Here is a 24739-nt window from a genome sequence, read left to right as displayed (position 1 = left end):
CACCAGGTAATGGGGTTGTTTTTTCCTGGGGGAATTCTTGCCTCTACACCTACATTCATGCTAGGTACATTTAGATACATCTAGTTAAAGTTAGCATTGTAGGAGTATGTATTTTTCCTGTAATGTATCCATATACCAGCATATATCGTTTATATCTGTTTCTGTCTTATGGTTGTTGCAGCACACATATTTTACACAAGAATGACACTGGCACAATAAATGCTTATTGATCAAAGTCCCCATCGTTTATTCTGTGTATCTCTCTGAGACAAAGTGAGCACGAGTGACTGAGCGAAAAGTACTGTACTGTTTCCACGATCCCTGAGGGGTCATGGTTGTCATGTTCAATAGTTGCCCAAAACTATTTTAACTTGGTAAGAGGAGTTCATAGTGGCCCTGTGAGCTAGCTGGTATACAGGCGAACAAATCCGGTGGAGGTGTCTGGAATCAGTCTGGACACCAGTTCCACAGTGTATGTTGTCTAAACGTGCAGATCTTATATAGATTTATAGGAACTATCCCCTAGATTCATCATTGTCCAGTTTTGCGAGTCCTTAATAGCGATTATTAAGGAATCGCTATTAAGGACTTGCAAAACGGGATTCATGTAGAAATCGCAATTTTAATTGCGATTTCTACAGCTTCCTTATTTGCGATTAGCAAATTGCTAATCGCAAATAAGGAATGACTCTCCTTTCATTCCTATGGGCCTAGGCCCATAGGAATGAAAGGGGAGTCATTCCTTATTTGCGATTAGCAATTTGCTAATCGCAAATAAGGATGCGATTTCAGGGTGCCAGGGGTGTCCAAAAGACACCCTGTAGCACCCCTGAAATGTAAATGTAGCCAGATGTTGCGCACACACATGTCCAAAGGACATGTGTGTGTGTGTAACATACCACTTAGAAAAATGCACTAAAGTGCATTTTTCTAAGTTTTCGCTATTTACCACGAAGTCTGACTTCGTGGTTAATAGCGGCCAGAAATAGCGAATTCGCAAATAGAAAATGGTTAATGAATTGCATTTAAGGAATCTCAAATAGAGATTCCTTAAATGCTATTCCTCGCAAATATGCGATTTCGCAATTAGCGATTTTTGCATTTGGGATGATGAATCCCAGATGCAAAAATTGCACTCGCAAAGGGCCAGATTCTCGGAAACTGGCCCTTTGCAAGACGATTTAACAATGATGAATCTAGCTGTATATGACATGGCGCCCAATGTTGATTTGGTTCTTTTTTAACGGTCAAATCTGAGTAGTTCCAGCATATTTTTCTCAGAGACTAACACTCAAATTTAACCAGAGACATCTGGCGTGGAAAGGGAAAAATCTGCCACAGCTGAGAAGGCATATCCTATGCATTGTCCGTAGGTTTATTCAAGCTTGAAGGATAATAGTTCCCTTTTGTGCATAAAACGTTATCTCCATTTCCTTGACACTCTCTCGACAATGTTTGTCGAAGAGGACGCTGCGGCAGCATTACGTGCGAATGCAGAAGGGGAACAAGAAGGTGCTATAAACATTTCAGAAAATGTCAAAACTGCCCTTACTTTAAAATTAGCAGAATTTGGAGTCACAGCAAGAGGTGCCTCAATCACCTTTGTGATTGAGGCACAAGAGTCATACATGGCAGCAGTATTCTATTTGTGGTACAAATTCCCATCATCAGATGCACGCACAAATACGTTTCATTCATACCCCGAAGATAAAATACCAGATGAAAACTGTCCATATGAGGACACAGTAGTTCCACTCACCTACCAGGTGCACAAAAACTGGTTTAAAGACGCCATACCACACACCACAGAAAAAGTGAGACTCGATCCGCTCAGCAGAGACAGAGCGACATGGCCGGTCCTAGCAGCTTACACACCTAATCCAGACGTTGACACATTGCCAATAGCAGAGTTATGTCCACTTCACAAGCAAATAATAATACTTTACAGAAATCTGACAGTTCGTTATGGAACACTCACACTTCAACCAACAAGGGTTACACCAGCACGACAAATACAAAGAACTGCAACTAAAATAACTCCACAAACACTGAACGCAGTTATGGGTAGAATGCTCACTAAACATGACCAAATGCCATTCTAGATAGCTCAGAAAATCACACAGAGGCAGTGTTCCTACACACAGGCCCTCAAGAAAAACAGAGAATGCTAACAATCTGCTTGCCAATGGGGATGCTCCTCCGATAGATGATTTTATCTCTTGGGGTACTGTTTTCGCTGTCATCTATACCAGAACTCATGGTATCCCTTCAATAGCTGTGATACCTGACGTATTGAGTCAGATACAGAACAAGTATGGAGCAGAACCTGCTCCAAACTTAGGGATGACATTTTTTGGAACTTTTGCCCAGGTATCCACGATTATGTTGGCAAACATAAAAGGGGAGGCAGCAGTGGTGGCGATCGGCCAATGCCCGAGGGATTTCAGTCCTGCACAACAAGAGCGAGAATGACCTAAAATTATTGAAGATACATATGCCGAATTAGATAGAGTTAATTTGGGAGCTAGAGTAACAAAACCTCAACTCATGGGTGGCCCAGAAAAGGAAAACACCAAACAAGCACCTGATTCTTCCAAAAAGAGATGGAACAATAAAAAAAAAGACTAGAGAGATTAGATAAAAAATAAAGGGGTGGGTCTCCTCAGCAGGATCCCGCCAAAAGGTGGTGCAACCTTAGGAATGATGATAACATTAAAAAACCTGACAGATATCAGGATACTGATACACGTTCCTCTTGTTCCTTTCAGGGTTCTTCAAAAAACTGTGAGAGGGAAGGACGGTCAGAACATAGCCAAGAAGAGTGTACAAAGTCCAGAGACACGCAACGCACTTCAGACTATAATATCAAAAAAAGAAGATAAACCAAAATCAGTGTGTGGCAGGTCTTAAAATAAGAAATGGCAAGGATATTGAGGACTCAACTTCTGAATGGGGAATGGGCTATGACAATGTTAAAAGCAAACACAAGGAGATGATGGACGGAGGGCCAAAACATTTCAGACACTCACCCCAGTCACAGATCTGGGTTGAATCCATCATCATTCTTTAACTCACTTCGCCACCTCAATTCAGAACCTTTGAATACAGTGGCAAAGTGAGCAAGGGACCCACGTCTGGGTACACCCTGCCAACTTAGGGCGAACAAAGCAAACACAAGGAGATGATGGACGGATCGCTGAAACTTTTCAGACACTATGATGAGGTTAGACAGCGCAGCAGAAATAACAATACCTTGCCAGAACCTGATGGAATTTCTGGCGACAGCGGCGTTGAATGAACATATCACAATAGAAACACCTGATACAAGTATCCCACATCAGTTACATGAAATAACTCGCCAAATGGAGGGGGACAAACCTGGAAAAATTAAAGGTCTCTTCTGTGAGAACCTGACTTACGGCTATGACATCCTTTTGGCTGAAAAATCTTGGCCGCCTAAGATCATTATGCAGTGCCCAAAGGGAGAAACAGTAATTCCACGAGCCTTTTCCGACATGGTTCCAGTATCACTAAAACACTCGTATGCACAAGAGTGGGCGGTAGCACTTGCTCCAGCATTATATAGCAGTCATGTAGGTTGGGATGCTGAGTCACCCCACAATGTAAAACTACTCCAACTCCGCAGAGACGTTACCCAATAAGCAAGAAGCGAAGAAACAAGTCAGGGAGATCTTAGATCAACTTGAATACTGGAGTTATTAGAAAATTGCACCGCTCAAATGTATAATCTTTTGCTTCCTCTAATGAAGCCTGACAATTCATACCTTTAGTTTCAGATTACAGACATTTGAAAACATGCACAATGACATTTACAGGACAGAATGCACACAATGCCGCATTAATGAATAACTATGTGGAAGAAATACAAAACAACACTAGATATCTCAAATGGATTCTTCTGCCAAAGTATAGTGCCTGAAAGCAGGTAATTTGACAGTATTCTAAGCCTTAGGCTCCCAGCATCAATTTTGTAGACTGTCCCAAAGATATAAGAATAGCCCCGGATTTTTCTCAGCTAGGGTAACAGAGTTACTTGAAAATTTTGATGAGGAGGCATTGTCCTATGTAGATGATATTTAGCTGACCAATGATGATTTATTGGATCATTTGACCAGGGTGAGCACACTTTTGGGGATTCGCCTCTGAAGGTTACAAATTCAACTTAAAAAAATTGAAAAGAGTCCACCTCAATGTCCTATTTTGGGATACAAGTTATCAAATGAAGAAAAAAGCCTGGCAGCTAACTTTTTTAGAAAAGTGTGCGCTGTTCCAATCTACAATAACTTACAATCCATATCGGGATTCCTAAATTTTGTCCGAACATACATTTTGGATTACGCAGAAAAAGTTAAACCTTTGTACGATTTAATCAGACCTGATTTTTTAGCTCGACATTGGACACAGGAACACACGGATATCCTTTGTTCCTTACAAGTTGACTTGATAGCTTCCAAACACCTACACACGTGTAAATAGCACAAATCTGCAGTCTGTGTAATTGCAGGTCTATCTGGGTACACTTACCTAACCTTCAATGAAGGTGAAACGTTACCCATAGCAAACAAATCACACTTGTACACAAACACTGAAATGTTGCCTTTGCTTCTACAGATAAAATTCTGACAGCTGTACAGACTGCCGTAGTTAGCGAAAGAGCGCTGGCTCAGGGGAAACTAATAATTGTTGGAACTCCAGTACCAGCCTCAGAGGCTGTTACAAAGGCAAGCGTTCCAAATACAAAAGCTTTACATCTGCGATGGATACAATGGGCTAATTCTCTCAATGCAACAGATGTAGACTATATATTTGATTCTACATTAAAAACACAAGCATTTCTGCAGTACGAACAAGAATATCATCTACCAAATGAAATAATGCCTCTAGATCAGTATTTACACTGACTGTTCTGCTCGGCCTGCTATAGGTAGTATATAGCTATACAGTACAGCTCATGCGATTGTAAAAAGACATATGCAGGAAGGCACGTTTTATCCTAGCAGTACAAAGACAGTCTCTAGGAGCTGACAGAATTAAAAGCCCTATTACTAGCACTAATAAATACGGATCGGGAATTTCCCACACTTCTAGTGTGTGATTCATTTTACTTTGTACAGTCTTAAAATTAATATCTTCACTACTGGGGTCAGAATGGGTTTAAAGACTCAAAAGGTTGCACAATAAAGCCTAAATTGCTTTGGGAACAAGTGGCAGAACTGAAAAAAGACTTGCCAGGAGCTCACTTGCTACACACGCTAAGTCATCAACGTGATGGCGTTCACACTGAAGGGAATTCATTGGCTGATGATGCTGCCAAGGCGACAGTGCGAACTGCTGCCATAGCTGCAATCACTCGTTTTAGCATGAGAATAGATGGGCAGATAATGGTAGCTGTTATCGCTTCACCTAAAAACAGTTCAGCCATGCCAAAAGGTTTTCCACCCATGCACTCCTATAAGTTAGATGCGCAAAATATTCCATATGCTCAAATTCCAGGAGTTGGGGAATTGGATAACACAAAACATGGATCGCAGATTAGGTTTCATTCTAGCTGCACACGAGGGTCAGGGCTCAGCACACGCAGGGATTACTGCAACAGTTTCACTATTAAAGCAACGCTATTGGTGGCCAGGTTTAACTAAATGGACAAAAGCATTTGTCCTTAAGTGCGACATCTGTCAACAGATAAAAGGTTCTGCCGTAGCACGTCCACCACAAACACCACTACTAATATCAGATATACCTCTCACTTGGCTGATGCCTGAACTGTTAAAGGATTTGCGAGTATTCATAGAGACATACACAACTGGCACATTACATTCAGACCATGGCCCTACATTTAGCTCTCAGGCTTACAAAGAAGCCATGGGAAGTTAGGGTGTTCAAGTGCAGTACCCATATCCGTATCATCCGGAGAGAAATGCGATAGTGGAGAGAGTAAAAACTGGGACTTAAAGCAAAGGGTGGTAGTTGGGTCAATCGCCTATATATGGTCCAGAGGGCACTTAATAACATCCCTAGCAGGCCGTAGTCCTTACGAAGTCCTTTTAGGGACAAGAATGTGGGCACCTGACCTCGATTGTGGTAGCACAAGGGCAGATGAAAAACCATTTGACATCGATAAGCATTTGTCTGGTTTACAGGAACTCAATGAATTCCAGGCACTACAAAGCAACGTCCAAGTAAAACACACTGCCACTGGGGGAGTAAAATCAGTAACGGCAAGACCTGCCTGGATCCAAAAAGTCGGGGATCTGACAGAGAAAAGATTGTGGACAATCTTGAGAATTTGGGCCATCCTACAGAATGGCTGTCGAAGGAACAAAAAGAGTACTGCTTCAGCATCTTGCCGGCTAATAAGAAAAGTGGCTTATCTCCATTGATCTGATCAAACCGCACCATGTGGCCAATTCTGAATAGCAGGCCATATGGGCTCCAGGATAGCCGCTGCTCTCCTCTCGCTACCATACAGGAGGTTCAGACAGAAAGACTGATAACATTTGAAGAGTATTTTATATGCAGCAATGGAGTTACCAACAATGAAATGGAACTGGTTCTTAAAGAAATTGAACATCATCAAAACATAAATGAAACACATATCAATTCGGCCAACCACCGACATCTACATCAATATCCCTCTACAGGAGTCATCTGCAAGTTCAACAAAACCTGATGAGCTACCAAAGATAGATCAAACTGAATCTGGCTACTTCATCGATTTCGATACTTTTTCTCTGGATCCAAGTGAACCCGAGTCACCACCAGCTCCAGTTTCCCGCAAAGAACAACTTCATGATTCTACCTTTGGCTGAAAAAGACATACCTTGTCTCACCATGGCTATAGCACTGAATAGCAATTGGCATACTGTTCTTACTCTTCTGGATAGGTTTAGTGACGGTCTTTTTCTTGCTCGTGAATGGACATTATCTCCCAGAACGCTCCGCAGTATCACATGTGAACTTGGTACTGAAACCTCATACGTCATCTCATCGTGAACAGGGAGACCTGTCCTATGTGAACATTACAGCAGCTCCAGACGGAATAGTTTGGGACAGAGTTTCATATGATGTATTTGGTCCCACTGAACTTTTTAAAAATACCACATGTATTTAAAATTTCTTTCAAATATATATTCACCTCAAGTATATACTCTGACGAATTGGATTTTAGAACTGTAAATAGTACGCTGTTTGACATAGAACTGTCTGCAGCATTTTCGAAAAATTAAATTTTTGATGATTCATCTGATTTTCACACCATGTACTGTTACAAACATTATGGTCATCATTTTGTGCATAAAACGAGTGCACCACGTAATGTTTTCACATACCGCCAATGGGAACATTAGCCAACACCACAAAAAAGTAGTTCACAAACATTTGCACAAAAGTTTGTTTATTTTTCTATGTTTACATCAGATCCACATTTATATTATTACAAGCTTGCACCTACATCTGCAAAGAAAAATATGCTTACTAACACAAAACAGAGATACTCTGCATCCTTTATTGTCAACTGTCCAAACAGGGTTCTGACTAATGGAAAGACACTATACACGTAAAATCAGTCTAGGGTGCTAAGGAAGGACAGGTTACGGGAACTTGAGCACTATTTAGAGCATGCCTCACACCACAACAAATTATCTTCCTGAACGATACTGTGCAAAAAACTTTGTCTTGGGTTGGCCAAGATTAAGGACTTGAACACACCTCATATTCCCTCACTTCCACACTTTGAGGGATGGCAAAACTATACAGAAAATGGTGACTGTACACTAGATGACATCATGCATGGCGTTTCATACAATAGGACAGACCCCAATTAGAAGGCATGGTTGGTTTGGCCTATCAACACAAATAGGAGTCCGTCAAGATTCAAGGGTAACACCGAAGGGTTTAATATCCATAGGCCTGACTTACGCTATGTACAATGAGAATATCCTGGGGTGGTGACAACATACAGTGTTGAAGTTATGCCTTGATTGGCTGAGAACCTCGACACTGTCACAGGTAAAACAACGCTTGTCCTTACTTTCAGATGATATGGATGTAAGGGATTGTTTGCTACGTACTCGGAAACCACACCATAAACACTTCTATAATGAAATTTGGAAAATCGTTCAACAAGAAGCGGCAGAGAGATTGCGTGAAATTGACAGAGTTAACTTAGAAAAGGCTTCGGCTGTGGTTGACAATGGTAATACCACACGGACATCCAGTATTTATTCAAAGGGCAACATTGTATCTTCTGCTATAGATAGAATGGAACAGGATCTGTCCATCTTACAACAGGGGCAGTCACAGTTACGATCCATTCTATTATTACCCTAGACGCTACAATCATTGCACTCTGGTCATGTGCCCTGGCGATATATTAACAGTACATCTCTATTCTCGGCATATAATTTATCAGAGAGACAGATGAGAATGGCACAAAGAGATGCATAATATACATTGCTGCAAATTGAGAAATTAGACCAATTAACTTTCACTGTGGTAGAGTTACCAACCACAGAATGGCCATATAACATTGCCGGTAACAACATTCCAATTTCAGTATTGCCTGCCACTAGGTAGGCAGATATGAAGCAATAGGTAAGGACTTCATCCATGAATCTTGGGCATTACCGTAAAGATTTAGATGCAGGAATGGGGACACTGAAGTGTTTCTCAGCGGTACAGACTATGAGAATTTCTCGAGTGTTCTCATTTGCCTGGATATTATGCTTCATGGGGCCTGTAATGGTACAGTTACAAACTTATCCTGCCATTTAAAAGGGTCCCCAGCTGCAGTGATTAATTCAGTGTTCAGGCTGTTCTCAAATGGGAGTTACTTAATGCTGAATGATCAAGGTTGTTGTGAGATGCTTCCAGGCATCGCATATCTAGTCACAGTAAGTTCCAGGGTTACTTGTTGTATGCAAGTATTGTTTCCACCGACCCACACAGTCAGATAGGTGCCATAATGGCCTTTGTTCAATGTTTCCTTTATACGGTTTGATACTCTGAGCCGAATGAAAGCCACGCTTTTACAGAAAGATGTGCCCTTAACCTCAGCCTGGAAAACTTTTGATCTTCAGGTTGCACGGTCCTCAGCTTAGATACAGGGACTGGTACGACCATAGGCTCTGGACTGTTAAGCACCCTTCAGACAGTTTTCGTAGTGATTCCAGCTTTGATACACTCCGTATTTGGAAGCATTTTTTGGAAGGCTCCCACTAATCCTGCTACTTGTAGATTCAAGTCTCAGTCACCAAGGAGACGGAAAGAAACGCTCTTGGAGCAACGTTACCGTGACCGCATGGTACTCCATCTGGGCACACCTCGACTACTGGAGCTAATTAAGTCTTGGTTCCTATCATTCCGACCAGTCTGGATTGACCTGTTTTGCCTGTTCTCTGCTGCTTGCTCTGCAGACAAGAATGCGTTTTGGATCTCTAACACTTTCATCAGTTGCGCCACCAAGCGTGGATGTATTGCTGGACACATTAAAGGTCCACATAGTGCAGTGTCCTCCGCGTAATCCCATATTGATGTCAGCATTCTCAGAGCCACCAGGGGATGCTTATCTCCTGTTGGACTGGATACCGGCTCTACTACTGGCACAAAGGCTTTGGATGTTTCAAATGCTTTCCCAGCATCGGATGTGGGAACGGAAGCTCATCTTTGCTCGATTGACCCGATCTGTGAGGTGTTACAGGGACCGTCGTCTGCTAAGGCAAGCAGCAGGGATGTTGCGTCTCCCACACAGGACACAAACATTTGGCTCCCCATGTGCTGAGAAATATTCAGCCTTTATCCAAAGCAACCGACATTGGAATTTTAAACAAAAGGTTTTCTTCTTTACTCTTACTGAGCACCATGACTGTCAGATGCTCTCAGTTGCTCAAACTATATGTATGAACATATTTTAAAGGACTTGTAGGGCTTTTAACATATATAAAATATTTATAGAGATTTTAGCCATTTTTTATAAACTTTTAGAAATGTTATTCTAAACATTTTAACAATGTGTTATGATTGATTAGAATGTCATTCCCTTTTTTAGTTTATCATCCAGTCAGATGAGGAGTGGGTGTTATGATTTATAAGGTACCCCAATATACACTTGGGTAGTCACATGACCTTTCCCCTACATTTACCGTGCCATCGTACTACATAACGGGTTTGTGCTGACCTTTTACCTAGTTAGGTGCTGTATAAATGTTGTGTGGTTTTCTCCGAAAAAGAGAAAGACTTCCATGCTGACACGAGACGCTGAGGTTCCTGCACGCAGATACTCAAGCATGCAGTGGTCTGACATCCCTTGCGTGGTGTCCGTTCAAGACCACGACGGGGTCCATCTTTCTCTCACACCAGGTAATGAGGTTGCCTAAAACTATTTCTCCTTGATAAGAGGAGTTCATAGTGGCCCTGTGAGCTAAATGTCTGAAAGAGACACGTTAGTATTAGATTCCTTACCTTAGAATAGAGACCCCAGCAATACCAACCCCGGTGGTGGGTCTGCGAACCAATAATCACACCAGAAAGTCCTGGAGGACAGAACGGCCAAAGAAGCCATCCCTCCGGACTTGGCTGTCCAGGCAGTAGTGTCTTGCAAACGTGTGCAGCGATGCCCACGTAGCTGCCTGACAGATGTCTTGTAAGGGCACTCCCCGGCCCAGGGCAGTTGTAGTCGCCGTGGCTTGGGTGGAATGAGCCCGCAATCCAACAGGGGGCTCCTTCTTAGCCAAGAAGTAACGTGCCTGGATACACAAGATGATCCACCAGGAGATGGTCCTCTTGTGCACCGCTTTCCCCTTCTTAGCGCCCGCGTAACCAACAAAGAGTTGGTCATCCACCCGGAACTGGCGTGTGCGATCCAAATAGAATGAGAGCGCACGTTTTGGGTCCAGACGGTGGAGCCGCTCTTCCTCTTTAGGGGGCGGGAAGAAGGTTGGCAAGGTGATGGACTGCCCGATGTGGAAGGCCGTAACAACCTTGGGCAGGAAAGATGGCTTAGTACGCAACACCACTTTGTCCGGATGGACAGAAAGGAAAGGTGGAGTACAAGAAAGAGCCTGGAGCTCACTCACCCTCCTGGCAGAGGTGATGGCAACCAGGAAAGCAGTCTTTAGAGTGAGAAGACAAAGAGGACAGTTGTGAAGTGGCTCAAAGGGAGCACACATCAGAAAAGTAAGAACAAGGTTCAAGTCCCACTGAGGCATCACAAACGGGACAGGAGGGAACGTGTGTGTGATGCCCTTAAGAAATCTATTTACAATAGGGGACTTGAACAAGGAAGGTTGATCAGGCAGCCTCAAAAAGGCTGAAAGGGCAGAAAGGTAGCCCTTGATAGTGCCCAGAGCAGAGCCCTGCTGGGCAAGAGAAAGAAGGAAGAGAAGAACCTCAGAGAGAGGGGCAGCAAGAGGATCACAGCCTTTGCTGTGCACCATGCCACAAATCTGTTCCACCTGCAGGCGTATACCGTTTTTGTGGAGGGACGCCTGGCTGCCAGAATGACATTACAGACTTTAGGAGGCAAGTCAAATGGCCTCAACTATCGCCGCTCAATCTCCAAGCATGGAGGTGGGGACTGGACAGCTTCGGGTGGAGGACCGTCCCCTGCTGCTGCGACAGAAGGTCCTCCTGAAGAGGCAGACGAATCGGGGGATCTACTGACTGAGTAGCTCTGGATACCAGTACCTTCGTGCCCAGTCCGTGTGAGAAGTTGGCCTGATATATGATGCTCACTAGTTCTAGTGATCACCTTGTATCAGTCCAAACAACCCTTATGGTGATTGGTTGTAAGTCAACCTTATAGACCAGCTATCCTAATGGTAGCATGGACAAAGTAGTCTTAGGCTAAACTCTTTTGGCATGTGAAGCCAGCTGTTTTACCACAATATAACCCCTTGAATACCAGATGAAAGGACACCACACAGGTTCTTATGAAAATAAACAGTATATTTATTAATAACAACACCTCTGAACTCTTTATGAGGTCAGAGGGCTAAGCACATGACAATCTCTTCTGAAAAATACGTTAAGTTGCACGAAATCACAATGGTGCCCTAGGGGCACGACAAACCATATATTAAGTAAGTGGAATGTGAAAGTCAATAGAAGGAATGGAGCTGTCCAGAGGCTGTAGGATCGGTGGGACCACGCTACCCTAACACTAGGTAAGTAATAGGAGGCCCACGGAACGCGTGTGCAAAGTGTGAACTCACACGCGAGATGCGTAACAACGTCTATGGACAGTACAGTTAAAAAAAAAGGTGAGTACGGACAATCCTGACTAGGTAGGACTAAAACGACTGTGGAACTGGATACTAGGACAGTTAAACTACCCTTGAGCACCGAAATGCTCTTGTTACCTCACCCACGGGCCGCGGGTGCATAGGGTTCAAAGTGCGTCGGGTTCTCGCGTTGAAGTCAATGGAGCCTGAAAGAAAAGATGCTGCAGGCGACCAGGAGGAAGATGTCCGGTGCAATCCAAGGGTGGATTGTTGAAGGAGACCTGAAAGCAGAGGGGACAATGTTCACAGTCACTAGCCAGTGACTGGAGTGGAACCAGGAAGGAACCAGATGTCGTCGTCGCGATCAGGTGAAGAGAGGACGCTTGACTCTGCAGCCACGTGGACCAGGAGGTGTCTTCGACGACCAGGATGGAGGCACGAGCTGTCCCACACCGGCTCTCGCTGTCGGCGGTGTTGGATCCGGAATCGGCGTCAACAGGCCTTGGCAAAGGCAACCCACGCGGTGAGTGAAGAAAGCGTCTGGTGCGGACTAGGAGAGTCCGGGGTGCCCATCTTTTGGAAGGGAGCAAGGGCCAGTCTGGATCAACCAGACCAGCAGAAAGAATTCAAAGGTTCGTCGTCTAGGAGGCCACTAGCCAGCCGGCAAGTGACCAGACAACGCGTCGAGCAGCAACAAAGCAGAAGGGCCCCACGCAGATCTCGTGGATGCTGGAGGGCTGATCTTCGGTGCAGGGGCTGCTCGGGGATTGGGCTTCTCAGTCCCCAAAGCACTTGGTCGAGTTTACCTCGGGAGTCGTGCTGGAAGCGAAGTGCAGTTTCTTCCAAGATGGCCGGTCCCACGTGTCTCGTCGCACCCACGGGTCTCAGCTTTGCTGCAGATGTGGGTTGAGGTCGGAGAGGTCTGGGAATCCGGGTCTCGTCGGGCTCTGAAGTCTGGATCCTCGAGGGAAGACGACAAAGGGAAGCCGCTGGACGCTTGATGGTGCCTGCTTGTGCAGGGTGGACACTCCTTGCCCACAAGGGAGATTCTTCAGTCTTCTGTGGAGCAGAACGTCGAAGGCCAGAGTTTCTTCTTGTTGAATAGTTCAGGATAATCTGATTTGGAATGGGACCAGCTCCTACCTTTATCCTGCTAAAGGGGGCTGCACTACTGACTAGGTCCCTCCCCTGGGTGGGACCAGGAAGGGGGGTGGTTACACCCCCTATCCTTTGTCCGGCTTCCCGCCAGAGCTGGGGCAGGGATGCCCCAGCAACTGGTTGGAACCGGTGTATGCACAGGACACCTTGTGTGCCCCGGGCATGTCTCATTCCTTTCAAGCCTACCCTACCCAATACACAAAATCCTGTCTGGGGTGGTGCTAGCACCTCCTAAAGGCAGGAAACCCTTTGTCCAAGCCGCCCTCGCTGGAAGGACTCCCAGCAGCAGGAGGTCAGACTTGTGTCTGTGGTGGCAGCATCCATTTTGTGATGCCAAGGCTCGAGTTAACTTTAACCGGGGTTCTCAGTTACATACATGTCGTGTCCCTCTAGAAGGGTGGAATGCTACCCCCATCGCCAGAATTGGCGAGGGGGTAGTATTCCAAATCGTATGACACCTTACTCGACATGTTTTGATAATGTTATACCAGAGTTCGCATTTAACCGCGAGGATTATAATGCCCTTAGAGTATATGGTATAGCGTTATCATGGAACAGCTATTAGGACTTGGTTCCGCAAGCTGCAAACGGGCTCAGCTCATGCCAGAGCACCATCTCACATAATTCCAAGCACTCTGCCTTCAGGATTGATAAGGCCTTCCATAGGAGTGACTGATAGGAATATATGTGTCCATTTTAGGTTTAGATATAGGGAACTATATCTAAAGCAAAGGGTGATTACACCACCTTGCCCCAGCTGTCGTGCAGCCAGTTGTGTCTGTTTAGATGGCCAGCCAGGGGTGGCATAATACATGCTTCAGCCCCTGGTAGGCCCTGGGTACACTTATGCCCTGGATACCCAAGGTATACTGTACAGGGACTGATAAGGTGGCCCAGTACCAATTGGTAAATGCACCTAAGGTACATGGTTGTCAATTTAAAGAGAGAACAGCTAGGCTGTGGGTCTGATTAGCAGGCCCACAGCCAGGGAAAGTCGTAAACCAGTGAAGCAAAAAGCAAAAATCTGGGGTGACCATAGAATTGCAGACCCCACTCTCCTACAGTCCGGAGCCACAAGGATGACTTGGGCCCGGTCGCGCTTGATCTTCTTCAGCACTCTGGGCAGAAGTGGTATAGGCGGAAAGGCGTACAACAGACCGCAACTCCACTCGAGACGAAAAGCGTCTCCGAGCGAGTGCCGCCTTGGAAATTCCAACGCGCAGAACTGATGACATTGCGCGTTCTCTTCGGTGCCGAATAGATCTAACCAAGGCTCTCCCCATCGCTGAAAGAGGCCTTGCGCCACGCCCGAGTTCAGACGCCATTCGTGATCCATCATGCACCGACGGCTGAGCTCGTCCGCCATGGGGCCTCTGATCTCCGCCTCTCCCATGTGGCCTCCCCAGCCCTGGAGGGACGCGTCCGTCACAACTATGTGCTCCGGTTGGGGAAGGGAGAGGGACCTGCCGCTGACCCAATCGCGGTCCGTGAGCCACAAATGCAGGTGCCTCGCAGTGCCCTGCGAGATCAGGACATGGTCGGACAGGTTGCCCTGATGCTGGGCCCACTGAAACTTCAGGTCCCACTGCAGAGCCCGCATCCGCCACCTGGCGTGATGCACCAGAAGGATGCAGGAGGCCATCAGCCCCAGAAGCCGCAGCGTCAACCTGACTGAGACCCGGGATAATGGCTGAAAGATGGGAATCAGAGCCTGAATATCCCGGACCCGCTGTTCGGGTGGATAAACCCAAAACCGCGCCGAGTCTAGAACCGCTCCGATGAAGAGGAGCTTCTGAGAGGGGCACAGGTGTGACTTTGGCACATTGATGGAGAACCCCAGCTGGTGCAGGAGATCTGCCGTAGTCTGGAGGTGGCTGACGACTGTCTGGGGCGAGCCCGCCTTCAACAACCAGTCGTCGAGGTAGGGGAAGACTGAAACCCCTAACCTGCGCAGATGAGCTGCGACCACCGCCATCACCTTTGTGAACACCCGTGGGGCGCTGGTAAGGCCTAAGGGGAGCACGGTAAACTGAAAGTGCTCGTGGCCAACCGTGAACCGCAGGTAGCGCCGGTGGGCCGGCAGGACGGGGATGTGAAAATAAGCGTCCTGCAAGTCCAACGCTACCATCCAGTCTATTGGGTCCAGGGCAGCTAAGACCTGAGCCAGTGTCAGCATTTTGAACTTCTCCTTCCGGAGGAAGCCGTTGACATTCCTGAGGTCCAAGATAGGGCGTAGGCCCCCTTTGCCCTTCTTGGGTACCAGAAAGTAGTGGGAATAGCACCCAAACCCTACTTCTGGCCCAGGAATGCGCTCGATGGCCCACTAGGCCAAGAGGGCCGTAACTTCCTCCTGCAGAAGTCGCAAATGATCCCCCGATACACGGTGGTTCTGCGGTGGCATGGCTGCAGGAGTCGCCTCCAAGGGGAGGGAGTAGCCCCTTCGGACGATCTGCAGCACCCACCTGTCCGATGTGACAGTGCGCCAGTGGAGGAGGTGATGGCGAACCCTGCCCCCCCTTGGCGTCACATGGGCCTGAAAGCACAGACTAGGAGGGTTTTGAGGCGGATGCTGCGGGGGAAGGTGTGGACTGACCTCGCCGTTGACCCCTACCGCCAGGACGGCGGGGTTCCCACGGCCGCCACCGCGTTGGGTATTACCCTGCGGAGCGTGGCTGGCAGCACGTGTGGGTGCACCCCTTCCTTGGCCACGAAAGTAGTGAAAAGCAGCCGATTGGTGGCGTGGGGCCGAGGCCCAAGGACTTGGCCGTAGCCCTGGAGTCCTTAAAGCGCTCAAGCGCATGGTCTGCTTTGTCGCCAAAGAGGCGACGGCCATCAAACGGCATGTCCATCAACGTGTTCTGGACATCTGCTGAAAAGTTTGCGGACCTCAGCCAGGCGTGGCGTCTGACCGCCACCGTCGTTGCCATCGCTCTACCTAGCGAGTCGGTGGTATCCAGCCCACACCGGATGGAATATTTGGCTGCATCCCGGCCCTCCACAAGGGCTTGGCCGAGTTTGGCCCGTACCTCCAACGGACACTCTGGCAGCACTTCCCCAACCGTATCCCACAGAGAGTGGGTTTAACGGCCCAAGAGGCCGTACCATACTGCTCATACCTCTTGGATTCCCTGTCCGGCGGAGCCGACGGGAACGCGTTCTGGGAATTGGAGGCCTGGATGACCAGGCTCTCGGGAGTGGGGTGGGTGGACAGGAAACATGGGTCACCCGGGGCCGGGCGGTGGCGTCTGGCCACGTTCCTATCTACGGGCGAACCCGTAGCGGGCCTGGACCAAGTGCCCAAAAGAACGTCGGTTAAGGCCTCATTAAACGGCAGCAGAGGCTCGGCTGAGCATGACTACGGCTTAAGGACCTCGGTGAGGAGGTTAGTCCTCACGGCCGCGACGGGGAGCTCAAGGCCCAAGGCCTTGGCTGCCCTCATCAACACCACACTATAGGTTGCCCCCTCCTCCGTAGCCACGGTAGGAGGTGAGACAAAGCCAGTGTCAGGCGAAGTGTCAATACCACTGGCCTCCCCAAGTTCACCTGCCCAGTCCTCTTGAGACTGGCATTCACGTGCCAGAGGGTCCTCAGACCCCTCCTAATCCTCCTCATCACCCATCTCCTGGTACTCAGGGTTGGGAAAAGATGGGGCCGGTTCATGGAAAACGAATTCTCCGAACGGCGTCTGAAGCGGCGCCCAGCGGCGCCGGAACCGGGTCGAGGGAGGCGTCGGGGACAGCCCCGCCCGAGGACGGCGCCGGTGGTGACACATGAGGGACCGGCGCCGGGGAGGTCGTTAAATACACCGGCGACGACCCGTATCCGGAACCAGATCCAGTGGGGCCCGAAGGCGCCGGCAGCGACAGAGCCGAAGCACCTGTCGGCGTCTGGGCCGAAGCCCCCGACCCGCTAGGACCCCCAGACGGGGCCGCCGGGCCCGAAGGCGCCGCGGAACCCGTCGGAGGAGAGAGGGACCTCATGGCCACGAGGAACCGCTCGATCTCCTCCGGCGTCGTGTGAGGCCCAGGGACCGAAGAGTATGGAGCCGGACGTGGCGTCTGCGACTCCGAGGGAGCCGCGTGGGCGGTGCCACCCGAACCCCCAGCCGCGTCGCACGAGCGTCGGGGGGAGTCGGAAGAGCGATGACGTCTCTTCGACTTCTTATGCTTACCCGACGACTTCGACCCTGAGGAGTGATGTCGACTCCCGGAGCTACGATGGCTCCGCTCCCGCGACCAGTCCCTCGACCTCCGCCCGGATCGGGACCTCTCCTGGCACGGGGCCGGCTGCCGGAGTTCGAGACGCTTACGGAACCGCTCCCGTTTAGCTTTCGAAGTCAGGGCCCGGCAGTCGGAACAGGCCTTGTCGTCGTGGTCGACGCCGAGACAGTGGAGACACCGACGGTGAGGGTCCGTTACCGACATCAGTCGGTCGCAATCCTCACAGGGCTTGAAACCAGGTATGCCTATCGGCACGGATGAGGAGTCGAAGACTCGAAAAGGAGATCAAAAAGATCAAAAACGAGTTAGTCAAAAAGTGACTAAGGTACCACTTTTTCCGGATCTGCGCTGCTGGTGCGGAAAAAAGAAGAACTGACGTCAGCACGCGGAGGCGGCGTCTAAGTACTCTGACGATGTCATCACGGCGCCCACGACGGACGCGGAGCCGCAGACGACGCCTACCGACGCGCAAGGGTACTGCTACGCAAAAAATTACCGGATCCAGTCTGACGCCTGGGGATATTCTAAGGTAAGGAATCTAATACTAACATGTCTCTTTCAGATTGTAATAATTGCAGCGCCATTATCATTGAGCATTTCTAGGTTCGGTCCATTAGAAATGTTCCGACTCAAAGGTGATAACAAGAAACCGAAAATGTGCAGTGCTGGGTTATCACTAGTGCAAACAGTGCAGTATACAAGAAGCATAAAGACAGAACAGTTTGTCCTGGCAACTGTGCATGTTGGTGGTCTCTATTCAATCATTCCAGTTCCCACCCGTTTTTTCCTTCGAGTGAATGTTCGAGGTGTTCTAGCATTTCCCACAGCTTTCTATTTCTAGAGACTTCCCTCCCTATTTCTCCAGTTCAAGTCCTCCATTCTGCTCTAAAAATCCTGCTATTAATCTACAACTTTATGAAGATGTGCTTCTGCTCTAAAAATCCTGCTATTAATCTACAACTTTATGAAGATGTGCTTCCTAAACCTCTTCCCTTTTTTTCCCATAGTCTTTGTCAGGCACAAAATACCTCAGCATGTTCTGTCATTAAGCAACGGGGAGGAAATAACAGTCATACGGATCACAGCTCACCCGAAGAGTAATTATAAAAAATGTGACGGAATGGATATGTTTGTTCCCTCTAGTTGGGCACCATGGTAAAAGAAAGTCCGAGAGAGATACCCTTATAATGCTGGATAATGTTTCACACTCTTATGACACCTACAGTAACATTCACATCAATCAAAGGCAGCTGTGTCTTTTTTTATTTCTCAACCACCTCTTGTTTTGAACCCTCGCCTACTGCTCGGTCCTTCCTCCTCTCCATTTCTACCACTCTTTTTTCCTTCCTCCCAACATCCCATTTTGCTGTGTATATTACTCCTTTCAAACTGTCTTTCAAGGTCTTTCTCTAATTTACCCGTGTGTCTCTGTTACCTTAACCACTCGCTCTAAGCATAGCTCCATCTAACCACCATTCAGTGAAGTGATTTTCAGCACAGCACGTACACAGGTTCAGCCTTCGCAGCCCTGCACGTTTACATTGTTTAACATAATCCCAATGCAATGGCATTACAAAATGGCTGGATAAGCGGAGAATTGTGCAGGTTTCTGAGTAACTGACCTGTGGCTGGGTTGATGCATGCTGCTATATGAAAGTGACACAGAGAATTGGCATGGTGAGAAACATAACGGTGCACTTCAAGCGTGTCTTCTTGACTGCCTGCCATTTCTGTGTGAGCTGCAAGAACTGAAGATCTTCTCTGGGCTCGTCTCAAACGCTTTAAATTGTTAATTGTCTGCAGTTAATAAGAAACAAAATGAAAAATACGAAAGAGAAGCAAGCCATCAGGAGTGAATGTCAGTCACTAGAGTAATCAGAGTTAATGAATTAAAATGCATACATTTTGCATGTGCACATATTGAAACTATACAATGGGGAACATCAAACATTCGATTTAAAGCAAAGGATACAAGCAGAGCTGATCACTTATTTTTAAACATGTTGCACGTGAACAGCTTTTTCAGTCCCTGCATAAGTACAATCCTATTACCTCCAATGCATGTTGCACGTTGTCTTTTTGCCTTTCGGCATGGGGCAGGCTGCTGATTATACTTGCAGTACTTTCTTCAGAAATGTGACCCCCAAAAAGGCTATCTTCCGGTAATAACGTCTCCGCCCATAAACGACAGATGCCGTCTTGACATGAGGTGAGCAATACATTACACACCGAACACCTGCAGATGAGTAAAATAGTTTCATTCAACAAAGCTGTCGAACAATATAATATAAAAATAATGGCAGAAACGTAACAAGAAACAAATAATGTTGCCTTTTTTTAAAAACCTGATGTTTTTCGTTTCTGTAAGGATTGGATGGTAGACAAACTTGAAGGATCTACCAATGCAAATATTAAAGATTAGAATTAGTAAAGGCTAGGACGGCCTGCATTTTGAACCCTGACTAAAATATTGTGTAAAGCCTACAGCATTTAAAAACAAAAAAAATCAAACAAAAGTGCTTTCTGTATACAATTGCATAATGAGATAAACAACTTATCCTGTGAGATGCATAATAGTCCATAATTCATTGCAGTGTAAGGACTCCATCGGAGCCAGGAGAATATACTAAACAGCCAACAGCAGAAGCTAAGGGCCAGTCGGCTGTAGGAATGAAACAATAATATTCTGCAGCATTCGCAATTGTAAAAGGGTGCATGCATGATGGAAAGTTCCATCCTGGGAGAACACATGCTCATTCCCTAGGGGATTGTACGGTGCAGCTGGCGGAGCTAAACGCCCCGATGCTATAACTAAAAAATACAGATCAAGATCATGAAGTTCTCACACTAATTGTGTGCAATTCATTTTACTCTGTCCAGTCCTAAAACGAATATTTACATTAATGGAGCCAGAATGGATTTTGGGATTCCTTAGGTTGCACAGTAAAGCACAACATGCTTTGGGAACAAGTGACAAAGCTGAAATAGACCACAATGGTACCTACACTCATGCCAAGATGCAAATTGAATGTGAGATTTCTCGTGTCTACCAATGCCATTTTTACTACTGTGATGTACGTAAATACAGAAAATGCAAATAAAAATATTTTTTTTAAAAATAAAAATCGAAGTCCTGGCCCGTGGAGGGCTGGCAATGCCACTGATGGCGGACCATAATATGCATTCTTAATTACTGGAGACAGCCAATGGTTCCTACTCAGATGAACGCCTAATTGAACGTGATCGGACTAAACACTGGGGATGTGGCTAATAGAAAGTTAATGACAAAATGTTGACCTCTGACTAAAGATGGGGACATCTCCTAGGCATTGCAGAATAGAAGAACGCCATGCTGATTCTAATGGTACCTGAGTCTATATACACTCACTATACCATCAAGCTACAGAACCTCATTTTAATTCCCAGATTTGGGATCTTTCCTCTCCCCTCCTAAACTCTCCCCCCGAACATGGGGCATCATTAGATACATTTGACTCACGACCAGCTTCCTTGACCTCACACAGTAGCAAACACCCCTGCATCAGCCCTATGCTGACCCTCCAAAACCCGGCCAGGAAGGGGTTAGTGGTGCAGGAGAATACTTTTAGAAACTATACTCCCCTTATTACCGATATTGGCAACACCCTTCGGCAGTTAGTGCCATATTTAAGAACATCATTCTACAGTCAGACAAATCTAAACTGCTGTACAACCCACTGCGAACCCTGTTCCACTACATTTTGTACCATCTCACCGACCTCAACAATCAAAGATAAGACAATGTCCTCTCCTTCCCCACACCACCCTGATCTACTGACAATACATGAGACCTGACAGTGAACTCAATTGAAACTCCTAACACACGCCAAAACACCCCTTCAAATCAGAAAACCCAATTGCTTGGATTACCCCACCCTTCCCTCACGGGCGTCCGCAGGGGGGGGGCAAGGAGGGGCGCTTGCCCCCTCCCTGGAGCGACCCTCCTTGCCCCCCCTGCGGATGTCCATGAAAACCGTGACTTCAAGACGGGGTTCTCACTCTCTTTCCTCTCCTTTCTTTTATTTGCTTCCCAGTGAAATGGATCAAAAAAAGAAAGACGCTTTTGCTGGAAATGTCATATTTTTCTGAAATTTTAACTCCAAAGTGCAGCATTGGTCTCCTACTTTACTCTGATCCACCCACCATGTCCCCTTTGCCCCTAAACACCCTTTCCCTCTGCTTCTTCCCCTCCCCACTCCTTTCTCCCCAGACAAGCACTTATGTGGGCAGGTACATCAACCCCTTCAACGTGGGGTACCACCGATGCAAAACACTATCACCCTTGACTCATTCTTGCTGGGAACCCATCCTTCCAATCTCGATGGTGGGCCATTGAACGCGCTGGCCTGGTTCCAAGGGGTCCCTTCACTTCTCCAGCGCGGGTGCCCGGACCCTACTGTCCACATCACCTGATTCTCATGAATCTTCTCCCCCTCTCCCACCCGATTGGCTGTCTGGACCCTCACTCCTCCTCCCTCCTCCAAGTGAGCCTCCGGGCTGATGGCTCCGACACCCGATATATAGAGGGATCTCCAGCGCTAGGATTATTGGTTTTATCAGTCCTATGTGTAATGTGCCTTCTCCCCCATACCCTTTCCTTCCCCCTTCCTCCCAACTTGCATTGTATTGTCTGTTGTTTATGTACCTCTGTTAAAAGAAATTGCATACGCTGTATGGCTTTATTCCAATAAAAAAAATGGCACAAAAAAAGAGTGCTTATGCATAGAATGGGAATGGCTTCCTTAGAGTGCTAACAGGGGGTGTGAGTTACAAGGGGGTCTCCTACACACACTTTGGGACTGCAGAAGCACTCCTGGGCCGGGGTTCAAGAAGTGGTATATCCTTTGTATGTGACGGGAGGTCTGAAGGATTGGAAGGGTGCATCCGGGGAAGTTGTCAGATAAACTGTTGTGGTAACAAAGATAGATGCATACAATCCCAGAGACTCGAAACTGTTTTCGGACTCCTGGATAGTGGAAACCTGCAAGCAATAGAAAGCTTGAATTCTATGAGAGGACAAATATGAGAATCATGTTTTACTTTCAATTACTACCTTTAGCAACAAAACTCTTACCTATACACATTACATGTCATCAGTATCAGAATATTTGTCAGGACTTTAGTTCAGTGGTTCTTAACCTTTTGACTTCTGTGGAACCCCCCACTTAATCATTTCTGCAACCCGGGGATCCCCTGTAAAGCATTATTAGTATCCAGAGACCCCCCACTTAGCCATTACTTGAAGCCTGGGACCCCAGCCTAAACATTTCCAATGATTCAAACCACAAAAAAATACAGAAACAAGCATTCATCTAACAAGTACACATATGATAAAATAGTTGATTTCATTTACAAACAATTAAAAACAAATCTACATTTTAAAGGTTAATGGGAAGGTTGGAGCTTTTCTAAATTCAATTGAGGCCACTGATTGTCCATACTATGTTCTGCTTGAGTTAGTTCTGTACATCGCTTTCCACGTCAGGAACGTAGAGCCATGCAAAAAGCCGACACTGGTGCCATGAAACTAGGGCACTGACAGGGAAATTCCTTAACCCTAGATATCAGTTCGCAGAACGGGGAGGATGGGTGGGGCGGTGAGGAATCCAACATCAACTAATGTTTCTTACAGATATATCGTTACCGAAGGTAAGTAACTTGTGCATCTGAAAGAAACACGTTAGTGTTAGATTCCTCACCTTGGAATAGATACGGTGTTTCCAAAGGCTCCGGGACATTGCCTTCTCTTTTCGTCAGCCCTGCAGTTCCCTACCTGGCATACAGCCCTTTCCTCAGCTCCCGGTCACAGTCTCCCCCCGCCGCCACAGCTTCCATCATCTTTCCGTGGCCGCCGGGAGGGGGAGACTCGAACTACCAGGGGGCATAGCGGCAGGAAGCCGCTCCATCGGACGTTCGCGCCAGGAGGCGCTTTAAATTTGAGATCTTCTCCGGGGGTACGGGTGTTTCCAAAGGCTCCGGGACATTGCCTTCTCTTTTCGTCAGCCCTCCAGTTCCCTACCTGGCATACAGCCCTTTCCTCAGCTCCCGGTCACAGTCTCCCCCCGCCGCCACAGCTTCCATCATCTTTCCGTGGCCGCCGGGAGGGGGAGACTCGAACTACCAGGGGGCATAGCGGCAGGAAGCCGCTCCATCGGACATTCGCGCCAGGAGGCGCTTTAAATTTGAGATCTTCTCCGGGGGAGCGGGTGTTTCCAAAGGCTCCGGGACATTGCCTTCTCTTTTCGTCAGCCCTCCAGTTCCCTACCTGGCATACAGCCCTTTCCTCAGCTCCCGGTCACAGTCTCCCCCCGCCGCCACAGCTTCCATCATCTTTCCGTGGCCGCCGGGAGGGGGAGACTCGAACTACCAGGGGGCATAGCGGCAGGAAGCCGCTCCATCGGACATTCGCGCCAGGAGGCGCTTTAAATTTGAGATCTTCTCCGGGGGAGCGGGTGTTTCCAAAGGCTCCGGGACATTGCCTTCTCTTTTCGTCAGCCCTGCAGTTCCCTACCTGGCATACAGCCCTTTCCTCAGCTCCCGGTCACAGTCTCCCCCCGCCGCCACAGCTTCCATCATCTTTCCGTGGCCGCCGGGAGGGGGAGACTCGAACTACCAGGGGGCATAGCGGCAGGAAGCCGCTCCATCGGACGTTCGCGCCAGGAGGCGCTTTAAATTTGAGATCTTCTCCGGGGGTACGGGTGTTTCCAAAGGCTCCGGGACATTGCCTTCTCTTTTCGTCAGCCCTCCAGTTCCCTACCTGGCATACAGCCCTTTCCTCAGCTCCCGGTCACAGTCTCCCCCCGCCGCCACAGCTTCCATCATCTTTCCGTGGCCGCCGGGAGGGGGAGACTCGAACTACCAGGGGGCATAGCGGCAGGAAGCCGCTCCATCGGACATTCGCGCCAGGAGGCGCTTTAAATTTGAGATCTTCTCCGGGGGAGCGGGTGTTTCCAAAGGCTCCGGGACATTGCCTTCTCTTTTCGTCAGCCCTCCAGTTCCCTACCTGGCATACAGCCCTTTCCTCAGCTCCCGGTCACAGTCTCCCCCCGCCGCCACAGCTTCCATTATCTTTCCGTGGCCGCC

General features: G+C 47.7%; 1 protein-coding gene across 2 annotated transcripts in view; it reads right to left on the bottom strand.

Moving 5' to 3' along the window:
* DMXL2 (Dmx like 2) overlaps nt 1-24739 on the bottom strand; it is a 1907871-nt gene that overhangs the window by 1748116 nt on the left and 135016 nt on the right. For both annotated transcript variants that reach the window (XM_078684818.1, XM_078684819.1), the window contains exons 8-9: nt 19670-19853; nt 19240-19414 (exon numbers count right to left, since the gene is read on the bottom strand). In XM_078684818.1, the coding sequence (XP_078540944.1) occupies nt 19240-19414; nt 19670-19853 (359 nt within the window). The remainder of the gene's footprint in view (nt 1-19239; nt 19415-19669; nt 19854-24739) is intronic.

Source organism: Lissotriton helveticus, chromosome 3_2 (assembly GCF_964261635.1).
Source record: "Lissotriton helveticus chromosome 3_2, aLisHel1.1, whole genome shotgun sequence".
Lineage (NCBI taxonomy): Eukaryota > Metazoa > Chordata > Amphibia > Caudata > Salamandridae > Lissotriton > Lissotriton helveticus.
The sequence above is the reverse complement of the archived record's forward strand: the minus strand, read 5'-3'. Positions and strand labels throughout refer to the sequence as shown.